Genomic DNA, 15,117 nt, shown 5'->3' with positions numbered 1-15,117 from the left:
CACCATTTTATATTCCCACTAGCAATGCACCAGGGTTACACTTTCTCCACATACTTGCCAACATTTCTTATTTTCCATTTTTAAAAATTGTAACTATCCTGGGGGACATGAAGTGGTGTCTCACTGTGGTTTTGACTTGCATTTCCATAGTGACTAATGATGTCAGACATCTTTTCTTGTGTGTATCGGATGTTTGTATATCTTTTTTAGAGAACTGACTTTTCAAGTCTTTTGTCCATTTTTGAATTGGATTTTTTTGTTTCTTTGTGGTTGAGTTGTAGGTGTTCTTTATATATTCTGGGCATTAATTCCTTATCAATATATTTTGTTTTGTTTTGTTTTATTTTGTTACTGGGGATTGAATCCACTGTCCTGTACAACTGAGTCACATCCTCAGCAACCCCCTACCCCTCTTTTTTTTTTTTTTTTTTTTTGAGATAGGGTCTCAGTAAATTGCTGAGGCTGGCCTTGAACTCATGATCCTCCTACCTTGGCCTCCCAAGTTTCTAGGATTACAGGTGTGTGCCACTGTGTCCAGTTTAATATGTTTTGCAAACATTTTCTTCCATTCTGTGAATTGTCTTTTCAATCTCTTGATAGTGTTCTTTGATGAGACCTGGGCTTTTTTGCAGGTAACCCAAGCACTTCTGGGAGCTTATTCTCCCTGGGTTGTAGATGGATAAATTAAGGCCTCATAAGAAGTCACATGTTTTACCTCTTGGGAGTGGGATATGAGGAATCCCAGTTCAGGGCTGAATCTCTTCCTCCCTTTTCCCTTCAAGTGTTCAAAGACTTGTGTCACACAAGAATGGAAGGAAGAATGTCCATCAATGACTATGAGGAAATAGACCCAGGCCTGGTGTCAGGACTCAGAAAATGGGACTTGTTGATATATGCTTGACATGGATAGCACTTGTATGAATTATGTTAAGTCAAAGAAACCAGTCACAGATCACTTATTGTATCATTCCATTTATCTAAAGTGTCCAGAGTAGACAAATCTACAGAGACAGAAAGTAGACTAGTGATTTCCCGTGGCTAGTGGGGCAGGAGAGGCATGATGAAGGAGCAGTCACTAAATGCTAAGGAGTATGAGGCTTTTTGTGGGTAATACAATGTTCTAAAATCAGTAGCGGTGATGGTTGTGCAATTCTATAAAGACATGGAAGGAGGTGAATTATATAGTATAAGAATTGTGTCTTAGTAAAGCTGTTTTTCTTTTTTTCTTAAAAAGAAAAGAAACAAGGGCTAAGGACCTATGAGCACCCCCTCCCCCACCTTGGCATGGTGGTGCTTTCTTCACTTGGAGAAGCGTAACCGTGCCTGGATTTGATCACAGCGGGCATGCTTCATGGTTAGCCCGTAGATGGGGGTCAGGTCCACCTTCACGCCTGGTGGCACACTGAACTCCAGCTGCTGCAGTAGGAAGGCCAGGAAGAGGAAGATCTCCCACTTGGCTGGAATCTCCCCAATGCACCTGCGCTTGCCCAGGCCAAAGAGCATCATCTTCTCACTCATGGTCTTGTTGATGGCCCTGTTGTTGGCAGTGAGGAATCGCTCAGGCTGGAACTCAAAGGGATCCTCCCACAGCTCCCTGCAAGAGTGACAGAGGAGATGGGATTTCTGGGCTAGAGAGGCCCTGGGAGAAAAGTCTCAGGGGAGACTTTTTTGTTTTGGTTCTGAGGATTGAATCCAGGGGTGCTCAAACACTGAGTCACATCCCCAACCCTTTTTCATATTTTATTTAGAGACAAGGTCTCACTAAGTTGCTTAGGGCCTCACTAAGTTGCTGAGGCTGGCTTTGAACTTGTGATCATCCTGCCTCAGCCTCCTGAATTTCTGGGATTACAGGTGTGTACCACTGCACCTGGCTTGGGGGAGACTTTTGAATAGACTTCTGTTGAGAACACAAATGTTAGAATAGGTTGAAAGCAATGAAAACTTAGTGAGAAAGTGATCAAACTGAACTTTGATGTTTATTTCTTTTTACAAAATTCTCTCTGAAATGAGCAGCCTTAAAGGTAGTGCTTTTTAGCAATAATCTGTTGTTTTTAAAAAATATGCTTTATCTAAAATAAATTAAAAGAAGAAAAATGGATCCATCTCCATCCTACTATAGATATGCCATTAGCAAGAAGAATCAACAGTATGTCCTGTTTTATGCTTATTATTTTGGAGAAATTATTGATAGCACAAATATCAATAGCACCTTTGTATTCAAGAGCATATCACCAGATGTTAAATTCTTTGGTCCCCTTCCCAGTAGACTAAAGTGATGTCTGGGGCATTCCCATTAGAATCCCCTGAGGCACCTTCTCCTATCTACCAAAGTAGGTCCTGGAGGATAGGGCATAATCTGCAACAAGCTTCTGGGTCCATTTGTATGTGCACTGAAGTTTGGAAAACAGGGATCTATGTTTTGTCACATAAAATAGGCTATAAAGCAGCTGAATGCCCCAGTGCATGCCTATAATCCCAGGGACTGGGAAGGCTGAGGCAGGAGGGTTGTAAGTTCCAGACCAGACTCAGCAACTTAGTGAGACTGTCTCAAAAAGGAGGAGGCAGGGCTACAGATGTAGCTCAATGGTAGCATGACCTTTGTTTAATCCCCAGTACTACAACACTAAAGAAAGAAAGAATAATTATATATAGCTATATAGCAATTGAGGCTCCTTATTTAACCAGGAAAAACAGCCTTCCTGATTGCTGAACTTGTACATGTTTTTCCATAAGGGATGTGTACTTACGGGTCGTGGTTGACCTGCCACTGGTTTATAAAGACACAGCGCTCCTTGGGAATGTGGAAGCCATTTAGTGCTGTGTCCCTCGTTGTGCTGAGGAGGGAAGAAGGATCTGTTAGACCCAGGGTTTGGAAAGCTGTCTTGCTCTTTCATCCACCCCACCCCAATCTGCTCACTGCAGTCTTCATACTCCATTCTGGGAGGGAGTGTAAGAGTCAGGGACAAGGGGAAATATCCTTCCATTTCCTTGGCTTCTGTTCTCCAACTTCAACACATGTTCACTGAACTATGGAGCCAAGAAGCAAGTGGTCTGGGCCAGCTCTGGGGTATTTCAAGCCTCTTACTCCATGAATAACTAGATCAACATGTGGGCAGAAGTAAATGTTCACTAACTCTTAGGATCAAGGACTGTAAGTCCTAGAAGACATCAGAGGATACAGCTGTGCCAGGATGTGTCAAAACAGGTTCTGGGAAAGGGGAAGCCCAGGTCAGGATTGACCTTGGGCAAAGATAGGATTCTGGGAGTCTGAGAAATGTGTAGAAATCCTTCCAGGCAGAAGCATAAGAAAAAGCCCAGCATAAGCAAAATTGGAAGCTGGCTGGATCATGTTTGTGAGGGTCAGTGAAGATGACCAGGCTGGAGGAGTGGGCACTTGCAGGAAGGATATATGAGTGGAGGTGAGTGACAGCTGAGGTCAAAAAAGGTGATTTTTTTCTGCTAGCTGCATGGTTGGATCAAGATTGGACTGGGTGAGGAGAGACTGGAGGCTGGGGTCCTGGCCAGGAAGAAGAGCCAGGCCATAGCCAGAGCCAGGGAATGAGAAGCTGGGAGGAGGGAACATGGCAGCGACTTGGGGAGGGCAGAGTAGGCAGCTTTACCTATGAGGGATGGTGAAGGGTAAAAAGGAAGTGTGTCGGAAGAGCTCCAGGATGAAGGCCTCCATGTAGGGCAATTGGGGTCTGTCAGAGAGCCGGGGCTGCCGCTCCCTGCCAATTACGGTATCTGCAGAACATACAAGATGGACAGAGCTTAGGGGCTGCTCTGACTGCTCCTTGCATCGGTGTCCTCCATTATACTACATGTCCCTCCATGTGGGGGCTATGTCTATTCAAATGTCTGAGATCTCACAAATCCCCTTCCCCCAATGTCTTCCAGGCACTAGTAGGCATCACTGTATGCCCAGGATTGCATATAGTAGGCACAAAACAGTTATTTGTAAATTGAACAAATGACATGGGATCCCAAGGTTTCTCCCAGTTAGAGGATTGGGGGACACAATGTACCTAACTCCTTATGGATCTTCTTCTGTATCTCAGGCTTTGTCACAAGGTACATAAGGCCCCAGGAGATGGCTGTTGTCACAGTGTCAAATCCTGGGAAGCACAGAGTGAGGTGAGAAAGAGGAAGGAAGACAAGAACAAGGAGACCACCGTGGACCAAGCATCCACCATGAAGGCAGCAAGCTTTGTTTCTCTGGCCACAGCTCATGAGTTTCCTGAGGGCAGGGGCTGAGTCTCTTCAAATAAATTTGAGACACAGACTTCATAATTAGCTGCTAGAATTACAGGGGCTTATATTTACAGGTCAGAGAATTTTTATTGTTCAGATGGAGAAGCAGAGGCCCAGAAGAGAAAAGGGACCTGATTGAGTTTCCACTGGGAGTTGGCGTCACAGATTAAGCTCAAACCCTGATCTTAGCCAGGTCTCTGTATCCTGTAACAGTGGACATGTGTTTGGCAGGTTAGTGGCTGGGCAAGAGTATGGGTGGACAGAGGGCTCTGATGGATGGAGGGGCAGGGGTCTTACCGGCTCCAAAGATGTCGTTGACAAGGTTGACAATGTTCTCCTGGGGGATGAGACCACCATTGGCTCTAGAGGCCTTCTCGCTGTGTTTGAACAGGGCGCCTACAATGTCCTGGACACTGTTCTGAGGGAGCACAAGATTAAAGGCACCCTTGACATTTCCAGGACCAAACGCTGGGCCTTCCCTGCCACACACACCAAGAGGTGTCCTAGGGGCTTGGCAGTCCCCCTGGCTTCCAAGCAGTGGGCTGGGGCTCAGGGCAGGAGCTGGTAGCAGCCCTGATTTGGCTTAAAATGTCATTTCATGCCACTTTGAACCTTTCTTCCAATCACCCCATCTGGTTACTAGATCCCAGGGATCAAATTTCAAAGGAGGAAGAGGTTGGTGTGAACACAAGGAAGAAAACAATGACATGAAACTGAGGATTAGCCTCTGTTGGTTTCAGGTTCCTACAGACCAAAAGCCTTCTCATGCATAATAATGGCCCCCCACATTACACCGTTCTGCCAGGACCCCATTCAAAGGCCTTTTCTGTCTGGGGCTTTGAGCAGCTGAAGGGAAGCTTTAAAAGATGAGGAAAGTGAGGCCCAGAAAGGAGGAGATGGCTCTATATCACTCAGCTTCTCCAGGGTGTTCCAGAACCTTCCTTGTCCTTAGCGGCACATTAGCTGAACAGACATCTTGGAGCAGGGTAGAAGGGGGCCACACCCTGGTCCTGCAGGTGCCTCGTCACCACCTGCATCCCATACTCACCTTGTCAAAGTCCTGATAGTGCTCCTGGACTGTTTTCTGCAGGAACTGCAGGAACCTCTTGTTGAAGTTCTTGAACCTTTCCAGGGCAGGGTTGGGCAGGTAGCGAAGAATGGGTAAAAAGTCCACAGGATTCCCAGAGGAGGCAGTCTCCACAAATTCATGGGTGTTCTTCACAATATTGAGCATCTCCTCACTGCTCTGAGGGAAGTGCTTCCCAAAGCACATGGCACCAATGACTCTGGCCACTGACAAAACCACCTCGTTGTAGGGGTCAAAGTGCCCAGAGTCTGCCATCAGCTTCTGGAACCTGCCAATTAGGCACTCAGCCTCCTTGCTCACGTGCTCCTCCAAGTAGCAGGAGGATACAGAACTGGGGTCCGAGGCTATGGAGAAACTCTTCAGGGCATCCTGGGCCAGGCGTTTGCGGGCAGCCCACACTGGTCCAGAGTCTGTATTGAAGACCATGCTCTGGCCATCAGTAACAAGGGTGAAGGTGTAGAGGTCTGGCCGGCCCTTGAAGTCATCACCCTGCTTTACTAGGGCCTGCCGGATGGTGTCCAGGCCACTCAGCACCACCACAGGCGTGGTCCCAATGCGGATCTGCATCACGTCCCCATACTTCTGGCTGAGCTTTGTCAGTGTCAGGTGAGGGTTCTTCCCCAGGGTCAGCATGTGCCCTATCAGGGGCCAGCCCCAGGGCCCTGGTGGACTTTTTAGGCCTTTGGGGACCCGAGGCCTTGAGGCTCTTACCACCCAGAATACCAGGCAGAAGATGGCAGCAGCCAGGAGCAGCTCTGTGGCTGAGACGGGAAGATATTGGGATAACACCATCTCTACTGACTGCTGGGAAAAAGGAAGGAGAGCTAGGCTGAGGAGGGAGGTGAAGTCATTCATTCAGTCATTCATCCTTCAATAAGCACTAATACATGTTTTATGCTTGGGTCTCAGCTGGACACCAGAAAGACTAAGATACATCTATCATAGGTCCTATTCCCCGGGGCTCACTCTTAGCACATCACCGAATCTGAGGGCTGTAAAGGCAGGGCAAGATTTCCAACTGAGCATCTGAATTCCCAGGCTTGGCTCTCTCTTCCCATTCCCCTAGTTTCCAATTCTGAGGCTAAGAATTGTGGAGGAAAGTGACCACTCTAAAACAGGAAAGCCAAGGACAGCCCCCTGGCAGGCCCTGGCACAGGGTGTATGTTGGACATTGTGCCAAAGGGTTCCAGCCAGTGCAGGCTTCCTGCTGATACCTTCTGCATGCCAGGGAACATGGAGCCCCAGCAACACTGAGGATGCCAAGGCCCCAGGATTGATGGCCCTACTCCGATGGCATTCTTTGTACCAAGAAGAATGCCTCCTCCAAGGCTGAGTACCTATTCCCTCATGGTCTTGGAGGCTGAGGTGGGCTACAGCTAGGGCCAGGACTACCCTTGTGCCAGGAGTAGACTTCTTCCCCTTCTCTCTACTCCAAGTGAGGGCCCTTGGAGATGGCCTAGTTGAAAGTGCTCATTTAAAAATAGAGAAGCAGAGGTCCAGAACTGAGCAGAAAGGATTAGAACTCAGGCTCCTATACCTACCCAGGGTACCCCATTTCTCCATTTCTACTAGTTCCCAGGATAGATAGTATGGGTCCAGAAAGGTACCTGTAAAGGCAGGTGCTTGAGATCAGCAGAGTTGTGTTTCTAGCACCAGATGAGAGGGCCTTTTATAAATATCACCTTCTATCAGATTGGCCCCGCTGTTGTCCTGGTCATTTGATATCCAAGTTGGATCACTAAACAAAGTTGGAAGGATCAACCCTTGGCTTTGGGCCATGATCCCTCAACTCCACCTACTACTCAGGGTCAAGGACAGTGTTTTGGCAATAGGCCTGAAAGGGTTCTGGGTCCCTGAGGATAAATGTCTAGCTCTTCTCCAGGTCCAGGGTAGGAGGCTCATTTATTTCATGCACAAGGAGGGTGGTGGAGAATATTAGGTCTGTGAGTGGTCAAGACTTCTTTCCCATGGTGCCCATGAGGTAGGGCCCTGTTGGACACGCAGTTCAGGCCAAGCGGGGGCCCATTAAGTTCACTGTTTCTCTCAGAAGAATGCTCCATAGTCCCTTCTAACAACTGTGAAATCAGACAAGGGATGGGTATGTTCCAGTTGTCCCCAAATCTCAGTTCATGTCTCCAATACAAAAATAAGAAAGGATAAAAATTCTGCATTCTAAAGAAAGCCTCCCTCACCCTCCTCCCTTCTGTGTAAGAATTGGGAAGAGATTAAAGAACCAATGAAAAAAAAAATCTATGCTTTAGGCTATTCCCTATGGCAACTGGCTTGGACTCTTCAAAATTGTTAACATCAGCTGGGCATGGTGGAGCATGCCTGTGATCCCAATGACTTGGGAGGCTGAGGCAGGAGGATCTCAAGTTTTAGGCCAGCCTGGGAAACTTAGCAAGACTCTGCCTCACAATAATAAAACAAATAAAAGAAAAAAAAATTAAAGGGCTTGGGAAGTGTAGTTAAGTAGTGGATTACCACTGTGTTCAGTCCACAAAATGATCAACATCATTATGGGAGAAAACAATAAAAAGGACTAGGGCCTTGTTATGGGTTTGAATATGAAGTACCCCCAAAAGTTCCTGTTAATGCAGGAATATTCAGAGGTAAAATGGTTAGATTGTGAGAGCTGTGACCTAATCAGTCCATCTACTTTGAATGGACTGGGTGGTACAGTAGGTAGGTGGGGCATGACTAGAGGAGATGGATCACTGGGGGCATGCCCTGGAAGGGTTCATCTGCCCCCTGCCCCTTGCCCCTGCTTCCTGACTCTGGTATGAGCTGAGCAGTTCTCCTCCGCTGAGCCCTTCCCCCATGGTGTCCTGCCTCATCCTGGGCCCAGAGCAATGGAATTAGCCATCTATGGACTGAGACCTGTAAAACTGTGAGCTCCAAATAAATTTTTCTTCCTCCATGTTGTTCTTGTCAGGTATTTTCATCATAGCAACACAAAAACTGACTAAAACAGGCCTGTTCTAGAACCAAGAGACTAAAGAGACATAAGAACCAAATGCAATATGTGGACTTGATTGGATCTAACAACAATAAAGTATTTAAAGGCATGAAAGACATTTTTGAGAAAACTGAGGGCATGTGAATATAAGCTGCAGATTAAATGATATTCTGGAGTGAATATTAATTTTCTTAGATATAAACACAGTATCATGATTATATGGGATTTTATCCTTATTCTTTTTTAAAAAACATTTTTAGTTGTAGATGAACACAGTAACTTTATTTTGTTTCTTTATTTGTTTTTATGTGGTGCTGAGGATTGGACCCAGTGCCTCATACATGTGAGGTAAGCACACCACCACTGAGCTACAACCCCAGCACTTATCCTTGTTCTTAGGAGACTAATGCATTGTTATTTAAAGGAGAAGTTTTATGATGCCTGTGACCTCCTTTTAGATGGTTCTGTTAAAAATGTAGATTTTAGCCAGGCGTGGTAGTGCATACCTGTAATCCTAGTGGCTCAAGAGGCAGAGACAGGAGGATCACAAGTTCAAAGCCAGCTTCAGCAAAAGCAAGGTGCTAAGCAACTCAGTGAGATACTGTCTCTAAATAAAATACCAAATAGGTCTGGAGATATGGCTCAGTGGTTGAGTGCCCCTGAGTTCAATCCCTGGGACCCTCTCCCCCGAATGTAGATTTCAGCTGGCTAGGTTAGCATATGTCTGTAATCACAGCTACTCAGGAGACTGAGGCACAGGGATCACTTGAGCCTAAGAGTTCAGGAATAGCCTGGGCCATATAGTGAGACCCTGTCTCAAAAAAAAAAAAAAAAAATCTATCTATTTATCTATCTATCTGTTGATCAGAAGTACAAATGAGAAATGTCAGCTCTCAGTGAACAAAGGTGACGATAACAGAAGTGTTCATTGTATAAAAGGAGACTTTGATAGACTCAGGTTTCAGTCACGTCTAAGAGGAGGTTTGGGACAAAATATTATATTGAATATGAGAAGGAAATTGTGATTTAGATTAATTTGGGCTCTTTATTCCTGAAAATGAGAAAGTCATGAAACCACAGTGAAGATATCAAGGGGCAAGGATGGGGACTCTAAGAAACAACAGGGCAGGTTTGAAAAGCATGGATGAGAGGAAAGGAAAGCTGTTTTCTGTCGGTGTCTCCCCCAGATTTGGCTCACTCAGTAAAATTAGGTAAAGTTTTATAAAAAATTGACTCTTTCTCTCATTAATTAACTAAAGTCCACAGTTTATTTAGATAGCCTTAGTTCATTTAATGTCCCATTTTTTTAATATTTATTTTTTAGTTGTAGTTGGACACAATACCTTTTTTATTTATTTATGTGGTGCTAAGGATCGAACCCATTGCCCCACGCACAGAAGGCAAGTGCTCTACCACTGAGCCACAACCCCAGCCCTTATTTATTTATTTTTATGTGGTGCTAAGGATTGAACCCAGGGCCTCGCACATGCTAAGGGAACACTCCACCGCTGAGCCAGAACCCCAGCCCCTTATGTCCCTTTTCTGTTCCAGGATCTGTCTAGGATGCCACATGAAAGTTACTCATTAGGTAGATCTCTTTGGACAATTCTTGGTGGTGACAATTTCTTATTCTGTCATCATTCTTGATGACTGATGTTTTCAGGAGTCCTGGTCAGGTAATGTGTAGAATGTTCCACTGTTAGAGTTGGATGTTTCTCTCCTGGTAAGCCTGAGGTGAGTAGCAGGAAGACCCCAGGGTAATGTGCCATTTTCTTCATACCATCTCAAGGCCACACCATCAACATTATTTACTGATAGACAAGGTGGCACACGCCTGTAATTACAGCAACGGATGCAGGAGGATTGCAAGTTTGAGGCCAGTGTAGGCAACTTGGCAAGATTCTATCTCAAAATAAAAAATAAAAATGGTCAGGGATGTAGCTCTGGGTTCAATCCCCAGTACTGCAAAAAACAAAAATAAAGTAAAACAAAGCCAGCCTTAGCAACTTAGCAAGGTGCTAAGCAACTCAGTGAGGTCCTGTCTCTAAATAAAATATTAAAAAGGGCTGGAGATGTGACTCGGTGGTTAAAATTCCATGGGTTCAATCCCTGGTACCAAAAATAAGTTTAAAATGGGCTGGCTGTGGTGGTACAGCATGTAATCATAGCCATTCAGGAGGCTGAAGCAGGAGGATCCCAAGTTTGAGGCCAGCCTGGGCAACTTAGCAAGGCTCTGTCTCAAAAATAAAAAAATAAATAAAAAGAAATGGGAATATAAAGAAGTGCCCTTGGTTCAATCACCAGTACCATGAAAAAAAAAAAAAAAAAAAGAGGTGGGGAAGAGGAGGAGGAAAAGGAGGAGAAGTTGGTGCCATGATTATTCAGAGAGGGAACACAGGGGGCTTCCAGGGCACTGGTTTTTTTTTTTTGTTTGTTTGTTTGTTTTTTAAAGAGAGAGAGAGAGAGAGAGGAAGAGAGAATTTTTAATATTTATTTTTTAGTTTTCAGTGGACACAACATTTTTGTTTTATTTTTATGTGGTGCTGAGTATCGAACCCAGTGCCCTGCTCATGCCAGGCGAGCGTACTACCCGCTTGAGCCACGTCCTCAGCCCAAGGCACTGTTGATACACAGTTTTGTCAAGTTGTAAAAATTTATTGAGCTATACATGATAAATTCCCTTTTCTATATTGTTTCTTTTCATGTTATTAACAATGTTTTTAATGTGTAATTCAGAGGCCTTGCATGTAGTTTCTGTTTTTTTTTTTAAAAAATTTGATTATTATTTTATTTTTAAATAATTTTAGTTGTAGGTGGACACAATACCTTCCTTTTATTTTTAGTTGGTGCTGAGGCTCAGACCCAGTGCCTCATACATGCCAAGCAAGTGTTCTACTACTGAGCCACAGTCACAGCCCAGTAGTTTCTCTTTTTAACATTTTTTTTTTCTGCCACTCATCTGCAGCATTGACTGCAGTTGTAGTTCATTCTCATGGCTGAGTGGTATTCCATCATGATATGTAATAGTCCACCATTTATTCATCCCTTTGACCATTGCTGGGCATTGGGTTGCTGTCTGTGGTGGACTATGAAGAGCCCTTCTGCCATGAGCATTCTTGCACATGTGTTTGAATGCATGTCTGCTGCGTGGAGACCTAGGACTGGCACTGCTGGGTCATAAGGTAGAAGAATCTCCAACTTTGGTAGATTCTACCAAGCAATTTTGCAAAGTACAATAAACCAACGTATACTCCCACTGGCTGTGGGGGAGAGTTCCAGGTGTGTTTCATCCTCAGCCACTGGAAATTTTAATTCTTTCTTCATTTAAGTAACTCTGGAGGACATGTTGACTACTTTCCTTTTTAAGGTTTTTTTAATGTTCCTGGTGGTTTCAGGAGGAAAACCAGACCCTGCCTTAGCACCCAAAGACCCTGCTCACCCTCTGGCTCTGCTGGTTGCCATATTGCCCTCACTCAATCCCTCTTGTCCTTCTCCATAAGCTCAGCCCTTTGTTGAAACTCACTCCCCATCCTGCTTTCCTGCCAACTCCGGCTCTTCACATTAAACCCTACTCAGCTGTCACCACAATGGCCAGGCCCGTGCCTTACCAGGTGCAAGCACATTCATTGCACTCTGAGACTCTTCTCCAGCTCTTCCCTCTCCAGGTCCCTTAAATGCCTCTGCCACTCTCCCAGCCTTTTTGGCTTCCATAGCATCTCCATGCTCAGCACAGGCTCTGTGTGGGGTGTGACTCCTGCCTCTACCATAGGGTAGGACTTTGTTATGGGTCTTGTCTGTCTCCCATCCCCCTGCCACATAGACCTCAGCAGTGCCAACTGAAGACTCTTGGCACAATAGGTTTGCTAGGCTAAGAACCTCAGCTGTCTGTATTCCTCCAGCCCAGAGAGTCCTCTCTCCTCTCACTGCCCCCTTCCGCTAAGTTCCTGGTATCAATCAGCAGGGAATTCTAGCCAAAAACCTTCTCACGCAAAGGCATGCAAACTTTGACCCAGGATTGGGTGTTCAGCTCCAGGCCAAGGTCCTCAAACCTCCTGCCACTCAACCTTCTTTTCTGTCCAGGGCTCAGTAAGGGCTCCCTCCTGACTTTGTGGCTATTAGTTCAGACAGGGCTGCCTAAAGCAAAGTGCAAGGCCTCCTGCAACCCCTGGGCACCTGACTCCTCCTGTTCCAGGGTCTGGGGAAATGGAAACCCTGGCCCAGGCCCTGATCTTATCCTCTTTGGCCCCCTGTGGTTTTGCTTCTAACCTTGGACAGAAAATCACAGCAGGAAGTGCCTTGGCCTGGAAGCAAGAAATCAGAGTTTAGTTGATTTGCCACATGTCACTGGACTTTTTCCTTCCTGACATTAGGGTCTCCCTCTGAGAAGGAATTGGCTTTGTTAACTTTGTTAATGAATTTGTTTGGAGTCAAGAGAACATGAGTAACGCAAAGCACCAAGAACAAGGATTTCCTGGGTCCCTGGCCAGGAGCCCCAGCACTAGATAGTCTTTAGGCCCTCCTGAGTGGGCCGCCATGAGTCTCTCAAGCTGGGGCTTTGGTGGAGACTCAGGGAAATTGAGGGAAAGGTTTGTAGGCTGCAGAACAGGCTTGGAAGTCTGGGACTGCTTTGCTTCTCACTTCTTTTCCATGGCTTCCATATGGGCTCATTCTACTCTCTATAGCTCTAGTACCAACTAAAACAGAAGGCCAGACTTCTTCTCAGGCGGAGTCAGGATGTATGGAGTGGAATTACTAGAAGAATTCTGAAAGAGCCCAGCTCCCTTATTTCCTGCCTATTCTGTTGCCCAAGCACCACCATTAGAGCATTAGTACCACGATGATAGCATTAGCACATTGGGTTCCACGTCACTCTTGCGGTGTACAACATCTATAATACTGCTGTGACCAATTCCTTTACCAGACATTCTTGCCTTACCTGAATTTGGCACATCAAATCAATTTCCCACAGGTTGATTTTCTGTAAAACCAGAAAGAAGTAGCAAGTTTGGGTCTGGTTCATAGTAAATGTCAAATATACTGAGAATTACTTTGGAGAAAGGTGTTAGAACTGGAGACCAGGAGAAATCTAATCTGCTGTGGAGAAGATTCAGGAAGGCATTTTGGAAGAAGTGATGTTTTATCTGAGGCTCAGAGTAGGGGGGACTTAGGAGTAGAGGCTGGCAGACCTGGTACATTCTGCTAAAGATTCTTGTTTCTGTCCTGAGATGCCAAATCTGTTTTAAAAGGGTGGTGACAGAAAGAGGTTTTGCATTTTTAAAAAATATTTTTAGTTGTAGATGGACACAATGTCTTTATTCTATTTATTTATTTTTATGTAATGCTGAGGATTGAACCCAGTGCCTCGCACTTGCTAGGCAAGTGCTCTACCACTGAGCCCCAGCCCCAGCCCCAAGAGGTTTTGCATTTCTGAAAAGGGCTCCTTGGGGAAGAAAGATTTGGAAAGATCAAAAGGTTAATGGGAACCCAGTTTGAAGGCTAAGTACTTTAGGGGTAATGATGAAGGTCTAGATGAGGGTGTGGCAGTGGAGCTGAACAGTCTTCAAAATGGAGAAGTGTCCTTGCCTCTTTAGTATATTCTGGGCACAGGAGCCAGAGTGATTGCTCAGCTCAGACCCCAGTAAAATTTCCATCTCACATGGAGGAAGTCTCATGTTTCTTAATAGTGTGCTCCCTGCACAGGTGTCAGGGTCCCCCCTGGCATCTCATTCCTTCCCCTCAGGGAACTAGATGGCAAGAGAATTCCCACGACCCCCACACATTTCCGTTGGTCTCTGGTATTGCCACCCCTCTCTAGAAGCAAATGTGCAAGTCTTCTTCTTCTTCTTCTTCTTCTTCTTCTTCTTCTTCTTCTTCTTCTTCTTCTTCTGTCTGTCTCCTTCTTCTTTTTTATTATTTATTTATTTATTTTTATTATTAGTTGTTCAAAACATTACATAGCTCTTGACATATCATATTTCTGTTCCGTTTGCTGGTGCACTCTTCGTCCAGATACCTGTGCACCTAGATTCTTGATTGCAAACTTCTGCTTCTGTTCAGTGTCATCTCAGCGAGTCGTTTGCCAACCACCCTATGTGGAATTGCACATCTTTTTGTCATTCTTACCCCTTCTATGCTCATTTATTTTTTCCTATAGCACTTTTCATCTGCTGCTATTCTCTGCATTTGCTTGTCTATTAGCTGTTTCCCCCATCAGAATGTAAGGCCCATCGGAGCTGGAGCTTCGTCAGTTTTGTTCACCTCTGTATCAATCACCGGCTCAGAATAGTGCCAGGCACATGGCGCTTGGTAAATATTTGCGCATTGCATGAGGTGGTATCTGACTGGAGTGGGACGTGAAGGGGCTAATGAGGTTGTTTTCTGGCCTGGGTTACAGGATACATGACAGTGCTGAGTTCCGGAGCTAGTCAGAGAAGGAGAGTGATGTTAATTGGGGACAGGCTCAGCTAGACACGCGAATAAAACTTTTCTCCCTGGATATATCACATGAAGAGAGCTCCGTAGGGGTCCTGACCCTGCCTCCAAGGCAGAAAGCCAGGCGTGCAGGGCAGCACAGGGACTGCGTGTTCTGTCGCAGGCGTGGACCAAAAATGTGGACACATGCAGACCTTCCTGGCATGCAGAAGCCTACTCCGCACGCAAACCCTGGCCCTTTGCACCTCCAGTCCGGCTCCATCCAATCGCGCACTTGCGACGCTTTCTTCTCTCTACCTCCACCCCCCAGCCCTACGCCCTGAAGAGACTGGCACTTTAAGAGCCACGCCCCCGGTACCCCTCCCCCGCCTCGCGTGACTGTGCCGAG

At 45.7% G+C, this 15,117-nt stretch overlaps 1 protein-coding gene across 1 annotated transcript; it reads right to left on the bottom strand.

Moving 5' to 3' along the window:
• Positions 1-961: 961 nt before the first annotated feature.
• Positions 962-7,010, bottom strand: Cyp1a2 (cytochrome P450 family 1 subfamily A member 2). Its single transcript, XM_076851087.2, has 7 exons — positions 6,946-7,010; positions 5,300-6,142; positions 4,549-4,669; positions 4,026-4,115; positions 3,621-3,744; positions 2,748-2,834; positions 962-1,594 (listed from the first exon to the last, which is right to left on the bottom strand). The coding sequence occupies exons 2-7, from the start codon at positions 6,128-6,130 to the stop codon at positions 1,300-1,302; spliced, it is 1,548 nt and encodes a 515-aa protein (XP_076707202.1). The 5' UTR covers positions 6,131-6,142; positions 6,946-7,010; the 3' UTR covers positions 962-1,299.
• Positions 7,011-15,117: the final 8,107 nt, after the last annotated feature.

The sequence above is a fragment of the Callospermophilus lateralis genome, chromosome 3, assembly GCF_048772815.1.
Source record: "Callospermophilus lateralis isolate mCalLat2 chromosome 3, mCalLat2.hap1, whole genome shotgun sequence".
In the NCBI taxonomy this organism is placed as follows: domain Eukaryota; kingdom Metazoa; phylum Chordata; class Mammalia; order Rodentia; family Sciuridae; genus Callospermophilus; species Callospermophilus lateralis.
Note: the sequence above shows the minus strand (reverse complement) of the source record. Positions and strands in the feature narration are given on the sequence as shown.